This window comes from Orbicella faveolata, unplaced genomic scaffold, assembly GCF_042242905.1.
Source record: "Orbicella faveolata isolate gen_17 unplaced genomic scaffold, um_ofav_v1 contig_47, whole genome shotgun sequence".
Classification (NCBI taxonomy): Eukaryota; Metazoa; Cnidaria; class Anthozoa; order Scleractinia; family Merulinidae; genus Orbicella; species Orbicella faveolata.
In genome coordinates this window covers 20,310,582-20,323,000 of record NW_028301577.1, presented here as the reverse complement: position 1 = coordinate 20,323,000, position 12,419 = coordinate 20,310,582, and the positions used below count along the sequence as shown (strand labels likewise).

Genomic DNA, 12,419 nt, shown 5'->3' with positions numbered 1-12,419 from the left:
TTACATTAGGAAAAAGAATAAAATAAAGTAATTAATTAATTAATTCTGACAACACGCATTAACTACAATTAAATCAAACAGGATAAAAAAACAAGAAAGAAAAAATAAGAGGAAAGGAAAACTTTAAATTACGTAGATGTTACAAATAATAATATTGGAACATTTAAATAGAACTGAACTGAAATGTTATGTTTTTGTAGTTTGTAAGTAGTTTGTAAGTGTACTTGACTGTCACACCATGTTGTAAATAGTGTTTGTATTTTGAAATAAGGCATATGCATAAATCAAAATACACGGCTAATGACCCTTTCCATGGAAATGGTCCATATGGCTAAATCCCGACCAAGAAAGAACCAGTCAGAGCGCTCGGATTTACTCAAGACTACCCGCACTATATAATAATCAGGAATATATTCTTATTTCGGATTTATTCCGTTTTTGGGTAGTGTAAAGACTTGATAAATAATATAGATGTCATAGAATGAAATGATGAAACCAAAGGATGATGGGAAGGTACTTTACTTTACACAGAACTTGCTAATTTTCATAATCAAATCGACTGGGATGCATTAAAGCGTCGCAACTTGCTATAGTAGTCTACTGTAATTAGGATGCGTTCGATCGACCCTCTTTCCTTTCTTGCTGACACAAAATAGTAGTTCCAATCTTTTCCCCATTGTTTTTAATAGATAGCTTCAGCAGAAAGCTGCCAAGGTAGTACTTCGAGAAAGGAAGAGTCATTTTCTGCAGGTAAGATTAAAACGCAACAAAGATTACGGTAATTTTGACGCCAACGCTTTCGCGTCGTTTTGGAGTGGTGATCTCTTTCTTAAAAGCTTCGCTCTTGTGAGGGTCCGTCCACACTACGCCGGAAGAATTTGAAAACGCAACAATCAACGGCCGTTTACGATTTGTGTTTGAGGAAAACTCGGTCAGGGAAATCATATGATTATCGTGACACCATCGTTTTCGAAAAGTTTCGTTTTCAAACGTTTTCCGTCCTCACGAAAACGAAAAGCCGGCGTTTTCAAATTCCTCCGGTTTGAAGAGCGTTTTTGAAAAGCTTCGTTGTCGTGACGGAGTTCTGTGGACGGTAGGCCTGGCCGTAGAAATAAAGCTGCGTTTTCAAATTCCTCCACCGAAGTATGCGTGGCCGAGTGGTTAGGGCGCCGGACTTGAAATCCAGAGGTCGCGGGTTCAAGTCCCGCTCTGACCGCTAAGCTGGAGTTGTTTCTCGGTAGACCCTAGTTCAACACCTCGGTCATGCTCGTATATAGCCAACTGGTCTGCCTCCCGCCGGTTGGGATTTTTAAGCCTATTACGTTTAGTTGATATATTTTGTTATTTAGGTGTAGCTAAGCGCACTGACCACTATAAACAACAACAACAACACAACACAAGTATGGACGTAGTCTCCTTCGCAGCCGTTTTTGGGGATGTCACGCGTGACATCCCAAAAAACGGCTGCGAAGGAGACTAGTATGGACGGGGTCTAACACAAACAAATTCGTATGAGCATTGTTATAATATCAAGTACAGACGCATTTTAAAGAAGGAATCCACCACAAGTTCTAGTAACAAGTGGACAAAACCGTTGTACCAAGATTATTTACATCATACTGCAAACTTCTACGCGACTATTTTAATATATCTTCTCAAAAGAAATCATTTCTAGCAACAAAAAACGTCGAAACCAAATTTTGAAGTTCATATGATACACTTGAAAGTGCCAGTGAAGTGAAACTATTGGTGACAATTTACCTATGTTTGCACAATTTCTGTGAACTTTGAAAATTATTTTCTCAAGTTCCTATGGGAAATTGTTTTTGGTGTTATTTCAGGCAATTATTTATATCTTTGGCTTTTAGAAAATGCAAAAAGGATTTTAATACACTTAATTATTCTGGTACAAGATTTTTGACTACTAAAAACTGAAACTGCTCGATTTGTTAACGGATTTTAAAATTACGTGTGACGTAGACGAGGTCCAACTTGTAATAATTATTTTTGCGCAAAAAAAGCATGCCGTTTTCTTTGAATCGTGTCTGAAAAGAGGTTTAGCCTCAGAAAACAGCCATCTGAGAGTCGTGCACCTCATTCAATTCCCCGCATGAGTGAGTGAGATAAGTGCAAACAAGAGAGACTTTGTCTTTTTGGGTCCTTTGTGAAAGAGGCCAGATTCACAACTATCAAGTAAATAAAGTAAAACCAAACAAAGCCACGAAATCTTACTTGCCTGATAGCCCAACCATTTGCTCTAACTTGTGTTGTAATCTTGTATTGCAGCGCTCGAAGAAACCAGGCAAGCTCTGGGAAACGTTGGAATTGATGATCAACTTCAATGTGAAATATTTAAGGTGAAGCAACCTAATTTTCGGTAAACGTCTCTCCTTTCTAATTCGTTGTACTCCCTCTTTACTTCTTTATCTTAGCTCTTCTTGATTCTAAAGCTGTCCTTTCTCGTTCTAGGTTCTCAGTGGTATTCTCAAGCTTTGTGACGCTCAGTTCTCGGATTCGAATCCGTCAACGAACGAAACTTGTACTATTCAAGATGTTCAAGGTAAGTGTTAGCTGGAAACTTGGTTTCTGGTGAGGAAAATACGAACTAAATGGGGCATGAGGAGACAGTTCCGACTCTCGCTTGCATTTTACCCTAAACACTCATCTGCTCCCATCGATTCTCGTGCGCTTCAACGAAATTTAACCTTCTTGATTTTTCATGACACTGATCGAGCAGAGTTGACGCTAGTTTGAGACAGGTCGTCAAAGATATCAACTCTCCCATCTCTTAGCAAGTTTGCCCGCGCCCTGATTATGGCTGGGTTGACAAGAGGTGAAGAAAAGTATTGTACTGGACAGATTCTTCCACTCTCTTTGACTCTTTGTTCTTGTTTGACAGTCAACAGAAAGCCACTTGTTTAGTTAAACAGAAAGCTAATAAGTGAGGATGTCTCTGATGGACTCCTACACCTACACACTTACTATTAAAACATGCTTTTTTGACTTTTTCATCCTTAGAAGCCTGTGAATTACTGGGAACTGAAGCGGAGTCGCTAGAGCAGTGCTTATCATTACGACGAATCACAACGGGTTCCACTGGCGAGCAGTTCATGAAGCCATGTTCAAAATCAGAATGCGTGGAGAGAAGAGATTGTATGGCCAAACTGATCTACTCCAGGTACAAAAACAAAAGTGTACAGGAGATTGAAAGAACTTAGAGTCAATGGTTCATACACGAACACAAGCTGGCTACACTTCTAATAAAATTAACGTGAAAAAGTGCGCGCATAGATAAGTTGATCCCGTTACGTATTGCGCTGCCTTCTCGTGCATTGTGCTTTGTAAACAAGGGGTGCTTTTCCAAGTTTCTTTTCCTACGTGTAACATGCCTTTGCCCCAGAACACCTTACCTTTGATGGTAATATCCCCGGTGTTTCTCTTGTGTGATTATTCGTTCGTTTTCGTAAATTATTCGACTGGATTGTTGACTTCATAAATGTATCCCTCAGAGCACCGTCAGATTCAAAGTATTCTTTTATAGGTAAGACGTTATAAAGCATGATAAGATACAGTTGAACCTCTGTAATTGGGGGAGGAATTTCTCGCTGTTACCTTATTAGCCTTCAAGATGTCATACGGAAGTCGACCTTTTCCCTCCACAAATGTCAACACTTTCAACCTCTAGCTACGTAGTTCGATCTTAGATACAGTCAGCCCGTCAAGACATATGGTGGAGAGAGGCACTGTGATAATTAAGTGTCTTGCCCAAGAACACAACACAATGTCCCCGACCAGGGCTCGAACCCGGACCGCTCGATCCGGAGACGAGCGCACTAACCATGAGGTTACCGCTCTAACTTGTCAAGATACAGGGTTGCCCAGTTTTCATCGTTTGCTTCCATTTCAGGTCTTCTGGACATTTACGGCTTTGAAAACTTCCACTTCAACAGCTTGGAGCAGTTGTGTATAAACTACGCCAACGAAAAGCTGCAGCAACACTTCGTGTATTATTTTACGAAGAGACAACAGGTAAAAATGGTTCATTTAATATTTGTTCTCTTACTTGTTTTAAAATCCTCCGAGCAAAACGACAAGCAATGTGCACTGCACAGTCATCCTCGTTCCCAGGCTCTCTCTCTCCTTCGCCTCGGAGAGAGAGCCTGGGAACAAGGTTGCCGCACAGACACAATAGTTTCTAGGCACGCAATTCGTGCAAACTCAAAACTGATCACTCGTAATTTGCTTTTCAGGAGGAGTATCAAAAGGAGGGTATTGACTGGTCCTTCCAAGATTTTGTCGACAATCGCCCGTGTTTGGATCTCATCGAGGGAAGGACAAGTGTCTTTTTACTAATGAACGAGGTGATAAAAAATTTTTACGCTCTAAATTGTCTAACATCCTTCTTCGAATGCAATCGTACTTGTCTTGACAACTAATGCTAGGGTGTCAAATGGATATCTCTTTCGTTCGGTCCCAGGAGTGCCGTTTGAAGAGAGACCTGGACATGAAGTCTTTCAGCACTCGACTGGAGACTTCCCTACTTCTCAACAGACACTCTACTTGTCCGCGGTTTATGAGTGAAAACCACGTGTTTAGAATACATCACTTTGCCGAGAGCGTGTCCTACCAGGTCGAAGGACTCGTCAAGAAAAACAAGGTTAGAGTTTGTTAGTAAAGATAATTCAACTCATGCTGACTACTTGCCTCGTTCCCAAACGTCCCTCCTTCTTTGTTTGAGCGCAGTGCGCGTGGGGTTGTGGATCTATTACTCTCGAAAATGATTAAGTTCCCCCCTCCCTCCCTGCTTCCTTGCGCGCTCTGTGTTCTCGCCTTTGCCGACGAAATGAAGCGACGCCTAGAAATACCGGAAAGGCAGTATAAAATCTGTATAGACCCTTTATAAATTAGCACTTGGAGAGTTTCTGATTTTTTCTACCATAAGAACTCCAAGCTATCAGATTGTGGGATTACGTACTAAAGACAGCTAACGAAAAGAGGAAAAAAGAGAAAAAACGCGCTTTTTCAACCAGAGTCTAGAAGGGTTGAAGTATCTCTAGTCTCTCTGAGGTTCATTTGTGCTGTCGATTTTCCCACTGAAAACTTCTTTCACCCCTTGCGTTCAAACAATCACCAGAACAATTTTCACCTGAGATTAACTGCTCCAATTATGTTTTCTTTTTTCTTTCCTGATTTTGTAATCAACACAGGATTTTGTACCCCCTGAAGTAGTGGAGCTGTTACAATGCAGCAAAAATACATTGATTCAAGAACTCTTTCAACTGAAAAGAAATCATATCCAAGACAGCGACGGTACACGAGCTGTAAGTGTATTACCACGTTTAATGAGTTAAAATATTATTTAATAATGTTAGAAGTATCCCATTCAGGTTCTTAAGACAAATAGCAACGCAAAACCAAAGCAAAGAAAGCTAGCTGGAAATCGCGCTAACGGGTTTCTTTTCAAGCCATATTCAACGGCACGACTGTCAGGAAATGCTTCACAACTTTGTTGTTTTAGGATGGAGAGTTGAACGCGAAGGACAGAAGTAAACAAAGGCAGACTACAGTCACCGTTGTGCACAAATTCAAGGTACTTGTATGATACCATTGTCTTTTTTTGGCGTGCGATGAGGCTGCGATGAGGCTGCAACCAAAATACCAACAATTAACAACCATGTTACTTGTGTGCTTCAGCATTCTTCGCCGCCCGAAGCATCCCACTGCACGAGCGAGAAGAAACCTCCCGTACCCAGGGTATTGTTTGCCACGACTGGTTTATAAACGTACGCGGCACTTCTCCTCATCTGTGGAGCCATGTTGCATAAACCAATATTTCTCACGCATTTTTTAAAGGTAACGTTACCTCCTTTAAAACAGCTGTTTTGATTAAATGTCTGACTGTGTTTGCTTTTGATTAAGGTCTCCCTTGACAGCCTCATGTCCGCGCTTCGCTCTACAAATGTTCACTACATTCGCTGTATCAAACCCAACTCCAGTTGTCAACCTGCACTTTTCGACAGGAAACAGGTACCTTGTACACCTTTCAATTTACTTTTTTTTCTCTCTTTCTTCGACCATTTCCTTCAGCGCCAGACTTACCAGTTACTTTTCTCACCGTCATTCTCAAGGTCTGGCTCGATTACCAGCCACTGTCTGGGAAAGGGTCGTAAACCGGACTTGCGAGAGCGACAGAAATCGAGCTTATCCCAAGGTTTTTCGTTTGCGCCAACAAGGGAATAACTTCGTTACATTGCATAGAATCAAGGCCAGGGTTACCCTTTCCAAGATCCCACAGACCAGAACTTGTTACCAGTACTTCACTGCCTCCACTGGCACTTAGCCTGTGACGAGTCTGCCTCAGATGGCCTCTGAAACAGCCCGGAGGAACAAAGATTTTAGAGGGACCTGCATTAGGGCGCCATGATTTGCATCTTTGTTATCCTCTCGCGATTGTTTCCCCTCAATTCCCTCCTTTCCAGTCAATACCACTCATAGCTGGGCTGTAACTTGTTCTCTAAGTCTGTCATCATCTAAACACAGTTTCCATGTACGTAGGTCATGGCTCAGCTGAATGCATGTGGTGTGGTAGAGACAATTCGGATCAGCGCTGCTGGTTATCCGATCAGGTGAGAAAAATACACAGAGCTCTCAGAAAGGTTTCTTATTCTAAAATGCTTACTAACCTTAAAAGTTCACGACAGCAACCGCCATTTCCTCTTCCAGGCTCTCCCATCACGAATTTCTACAACGATACAGCCTCGCTTTGAAGCATCTCAAACCAGTGACGCGCAGTCATGTAACTCAGTCCCAAGCCCACTGGCCGAAGGAAGCCGAAGCCTCTCCTCGGGTTCCCGTCGTGGAAAGACTGAAACGTCGTTCTCGTCGACGACACCGAAGTAGCTACGATCACAAGAGACAAATTTGCCGGTCAATCTTGGAAGTCGTCCAGGTCGACAGTGATGACGTCAAGGAAAATGTCCATACGAACGACAGCGGTGTAAAAATCGGGCGAACGAAGGTTTTCCTCCGAGAAGAAGTGGTACGTTAAACGAACGTCAGAATGAACAAGTTTCTACGATTTTAGGGCTGTATAGTCTAAGATGGCGGGCCACTGTTGTAGCAGTCGATCTCAAATACTTGAACGGTTAAGAACGCACTAGAGGTCGAGAGTCAAACACCTGGTCCCAGTTGTTCGACGGCTGGATAACGCTATCCACTGGATAAATCGCTATCCAGTGGATAAGCGTTAAGAAACCAAACCACACTATCCACTGGATACTGATTTATCCGGAGGATAGCATTATCCACCTTTCGAAAAACCCGGGCCTGACCCATTTATAGTGTTAAGATAAAGCAAATTTTAGGCTTCACCTCAAAGTATACATAGTTTTGATAATTGCATGCCGTATTTAGTATTGTAGAATTGACCATTACTGTACTTAAATTCGAAATCAGCCAATCAGAAGCCGGGTCTACTGTCATGGTATCCTGCGATATCATGGTCACGTGGTCGAATTTGGGTTTGGTAAATACCTAATCGTACCTTTTTGGTACGCTTCGGCGCCATATCAGGCTTGTTTGGTCTCGCCAAGGGTATTTTGGCTCGATTACATCTCGCCAAAATACGAACCATAATCTCGACCAAACTCACCTGATTTGCCACCGTAGCTAACCAAAAAGGTAGATTAGGTATAAATACTCATAGGTTCTGCTCACAATACATTACTATTGGGTCAAGGTTCTTTTGAAATAAAGCTGTTCTCTGACAAATTTAAGCGGTAGCTGAAATGTAGCGCGTTGATAAGGTTTTTAAATGAAAATGCATTCTCTAAATTTCATTCCTCGGCCAAACGCACGTTTCCACAAGTTTTATTTTTCTTTTTGCTTTGTCGTTCTTAGATGGAAAGATTAGAGCAAGTCCGGAACAGATGTCTCACCAAATCGGTGCTGGTTATCCAGAAAAGCTGGAGACGCCATAAGAGACGAATTGAAAGAAGAAGAAACTCCGCAGCTGTTACAATTCAGTCAGGTGAATTACATTTCCTTGTTTCAAGTGTTTCATGTGTTCTTTCAACAAAATGTGTTTGGAAGCTTAGAGGTCCAATACAGGGGTGAATACAAGGGTTGGGCACCTGGCAAATTGACCGGCTGTGAGGATCACTTTACCCGCCTGGTTGACCATCAAGAGGAAAGTTTTCTTATAAAGAAGTTCAGTTTAAAAAGTTTTGCCCGCCTGTGAAAACCAGTGGCCCTCCTGCCGAAAAAAGATAATGAAACCATTGCAATAACTGGTGCATGTGGGGTCTGGGTCGGAGCCAGGACCCTTGCTTTGTGCCGTGGAATCCTGATGTTTCGAACCAACCAAGGGAAACGAAAATTGGTTTGACAAATCGAGTAGTTCGAGAGATCAGGGGTAAAATTAGTGTTCGACTGAGGGGAGGAAACGAATTTTGGTTGGAGTTATCAGTTGGGATACTCGAAGAATCGGGGTTCGAAAAATCGGGATTCCACTATATTATGGAGAAGGCACATACTACGTAATTAAAGGGGCTCAGTCACGGTATTTTGAGTTATTTTGGCCACATACAAAATTACCTTTAAATGGTAGGAAACCTGAAAATAACAGTTTAATAAGATAGAAAAACACCAAAGAGATAATGATAAACCATAAAGGAACAAGGATGGCTAAGGATGGAGAAGATTAACACGGATTACAAACGACGGATTTGAGAAATCGAGGCTAAACTTTTCAATATTACTGAGCTCCTTTAAACTCCAGTTTGCTACTTCAATGCTTCGGCCGCAACTGACTTGTTCTATCTCTCCTGCCAGTAGTGTTCTTTCTTCGGTATTTATCACTGCCTCAGTCACTCAAACGCGACGGTTAACGGGCTTTGTTTTATCATTCCTAAGCATAACAGCCTCTAAGACAGTCTTTTCCTTTCAGTCTGGCGTGGGTGGAGGACCAAGATCAATTTCCAGAGAATTCAAGAGGCAGTGAAAGTCATTCAACGCAACACAAAAAGTTATTTTGCGTTAAAGCGACTACAAGAAGATTGTAACGTAAAATTGAAAAGCGACACATCGACAGAAGAATTCTTCAACGAAACCTTTCCAGAACAGAACCCTGCGCTAATGGCTAACTCGCCTCTGAACTTTCCAACTTCGTCGCTGCCGCAATGTGGGTTGGGTTCCTTTCTAGTTTACCCTCACGCGCAGGATCTTGGTTTGACCCACTGGAAACAAAACCCGACCAATTTACACCAGAGAATTATTTTTCGGCGCCATGTGCTGGACAAATGACTTTCAACTTCACCAGAGGGCATATAAGTCCTCTATCCATGTTGATGTGTAATTTCAGTCCCGCAAAACCACGGGTTGACGATGCGGACAAACTGCGCTTAACGATGCTGTCAGTCAATAAATCATCGGCTATTACATCACGCCAAGATATCGAAAAGGTAACTTGCTTGTGTGAATCTTTTTTTGTTCAGGCTGAGCAGTGTCTACGATTTTACACAGAAAGTATACCCTCTGTTCCTCTTTGGAAAATCGGGTTGGGGCGGTGGGGAGTGCAGGTATGCAACAGGGGTCTCCTAGCTGTATCCAAGAGTGTTGCGGAGTTTCAGGACATCATTCTACTGTAAATTCTTCTTGAAACCAATTACGTTTCGTTTCGGTTTACGTGATTTGTTGTTATTGGCCGAGTGAAAGTATTAAGTCAGTCAGCGCATTTGCGTGACAGGTACCGAGGAATTAAATCGGAATAATTGTCTTTTAAGTTATCTTTTGATTGCGCCCGACTACTGTTTTTGCAGTTATGCAGCACGTATCACTCAACTGTTCATTTATACAGTAAATGGTTTGAACCCAGGAGTATCAGTCATTGGTGGGTTTCGATCCGTCTATTGTTAGTAAAGTAGGTCGGTTTTGGTCCGTGTATTGTTAAGTCTAAGCTATTAAGACAGTACAGATACCTGACGACTACAAACTTGTGTCTTTTGATGTGAAATCACTGTTCACTAGTATTCCACTTCAATTGGCATTACAGTGTACCGAGACCGCTATACAACAATCTACTGTTGAACTGCCGTTACCTACAGAAGACATCATGGACTTACTGAACCTTTGCCTTACATCGACTTACTTTCAGTACAACGGTAAACACTACAAACAGTTGCATGGAACAGCAATGGGGTCGTCTGTTTCTGTTGTTGTCGCAGAAATTGTGATGCAACACGTGGAGGAACGCGCCCTTGCAACTTGCCGACAAACGATACCGCTTTGGTTACGCTACGTTGACGACACCTTTACCACCGTTCACAAAGACGAAATTGACGATTTTCACGACCACCTAAACGAACAGAACGCCGACATCCAGTTTACTAAAGAGATCGAAGAAAATGGAAAACTTCCTTTTCTAGACTGTTTGGTAAGCCGCGACAACAACGAACTACGAACGACAGTGTACAGAAAACCGACGCATACCGACAGATTACTTGACGAATCATCCTACAACCCGACTTCACACAAAGCCACGACTATAAAGACTTCGACGAGACGAGCGCGACTAGTTTGTGACACACCGGACAGCTTAAGTGACGAAAACAGATACCTTGAACGTGTTTTTCACAAAAACAACTACAACGCTGACTTTATTAGACGAAACATTTACCGACCTACTGAAGCTGACGCTACGAACAGGAACCCTACGCCTGTTACTACAGTGACTATACCTTACATTAAGGGCACTTCTGAGACCATCTCGCGGATCCTACAGCCCTACAACATTCGTGTAGCCCACAAACCTACAACTACGTTACGACACTTACTGACCAACGTGAAAGACAGAGACGAACCTAACGACAGACAGGGAGCAGTTTACAAGATCAAATGCTCCGACTGCCAGGCTTCCTACATTGGTGAGACTGGCAGAAACCTTAACACGAGACTGACTGAACACAAACGAGCCACGAGAAATGGTGATGCCAACAATCACATTGCTGTACATCATCAACTGACAAACCACAACATTGACTGGGACTCTGCTCAGTGCTTAACCTACAGTACAAACTATTTTCAACGACTGACTCTGGAAAGCTGGTACACTAACCTAGAACAAACGCCTCTTAACAGATGTCAACAACTACCGGCGCCTTACAAACGACTTATCCACGACAGAAAGGAAACCGACAAACGGACTTCTAACAGACCGACTTAACAATACACGGACCAAAACCGACCTACTTGACTAACAATAGACGGATCGAAACCCACCAATGACTGATGACAAACTTTACACGAGTCTTTCAGCCAATACCATCATGGCTATACTGACCAATCACGTTCAACGGACCAGACTTATAAGATCATCGACTGACAAACACTATTCACTTGACTCTGAAGATGACTTCCGCTCAGGTTGTCGAAACGTCAGTCACCAACAACAGTTCTTTTCAGAACTACACTCACCCGGACGATCACACTATACGAACTGTTCATTTATAACTTCTCTTCTCTAGATGCCAGTAGCATTTCACTGCAAAGGTACCCCTTTGCCCCACGCTAACAGGAGACCACATTCGGCAACCACAACCAACATGGTAATAACCTTCACTGCTATACGTAATAGTAATTTATTTTAGCGACAACTAAATAGGCCAAACGATACAAGGAAATACTCGACTAAAAGAAGACTGTTGTTTTGGTCGTCGTAAAAGAAATATAACCCTTCCTCCCCTTAGGAAAATAAGCAACAAGTAATACCTCTAGGAGGTACTACCTTCTTGATTTTACGGGACATCTGACAAATAACTTCAACAAGCGATACGAAAGAATCATCCGCCATGTTCGACGTTACCCAGGCTCCCTTCTGTTCGATCACGTGATCAAATGGCACAACCTCCTTGTTACATTCCTCCAACTAATGTGAGAACGAGCAAGACTTCTAATCCCTTCAATGTTTCTTTTTAGGGGTTAGCTGCCATCATTGAGCTGGACTGTGAGATTGAGTAACAGCGAGTCAACGTTCTCTGCTGGTTGCAGTCATTCAAACCGATCGACAACGAAGCTCGCAACCTCAAATGAAAGACGGATGAAAATCCCGAGAATTGGGGCGTTATCTAGAGTTTTAAACATATAATCTCGTTTTCCGGATAAAATCTCCTTTGAATGGAGAGAGGGGTCTCGAACGGTGATCAGGGTGAAGGAATAACTTCTTGTTCCCAAAAAAATCAGCTCTCAGATAATTGAGAGATCCCACGAATTCCGTCGTACCTCTTTCACGAATATTCTGCATAAGCGTTGAAATTTAAAGAATACTTAAAATCGTTCTAATTGGGTTAGGCAAAAAGATTTTTAAAATGTAAATAAATATATCTAAGCGTTCATAAATTCCATTTGCACTCCAAGCAAACTTC

The 12,419-nt window shown here is 42.2% G+C and overlaps 1 protein-coding gene across 1 annotated transcript; it reads left to right on the top strand.

The window, feature by feature from the left end:
* The first annotated feature begins 486 nt into the window (after window positions 1-486).
* LOC110047557 (unconventional myosin-XIX-like) lies at window positions 487-12,406 on the top strand. Its single transcript, XM_089280407.1, has 18 exons — window positions 487-513; window positions 690-750; window positions 2,287-2,357; window positions 2,470-2,560; window positions 3,019-3,178; window positions 3,510-3,541; window positions 3,908-4,029; window positions 4,251-4,361; window positions 4,478-4,657; window positions 5,208-5,321; window positions 5,519-5,590; window positions 5,920-6,027; window positions 6,556-6,626; window positions 6,724-7,039; window positions 7,900-8,029; window positions 8,948-9,181; window positions 9,957-11,603; window positions 11,974-12,406. Exons 1-17 carry the CDS (start codon window positions 487-489, stop codon window positions 11,219-11,221), a joined length of 3,165 nt encoding a protein of 1,054 aa, XP_089136533.1. The 3' UTR covers window positions 11,222-11,603; window positions 11,974-12,406.
* Window positions 12,407-12,419: the final 13 nt, after the last annotated feature.

Excerpts from the sequence above, each read along its gene's own strand:
- LOC110047557 (XM_089280407.1), top strand. The coding sequence starts at position 487 with ATGATGAAACCAAAGGATGATGGGAAG. Across the intron at positions 4,658-5,207 it reads GACTCGTCAAGAAAAACAAG|GATTTTGTACCCCCTGAAGT; the intron begins GTTAGAGTTTGT and ends TAATCAACACAG. Across the intron at positions 8,030-8,947 it reads AGCTGTTACAATTCAGTCAG|TCTGGCGTGGGTGGAGGACC; the intron begins GTGAATTACATT and ends TTTTCCTTTCAG.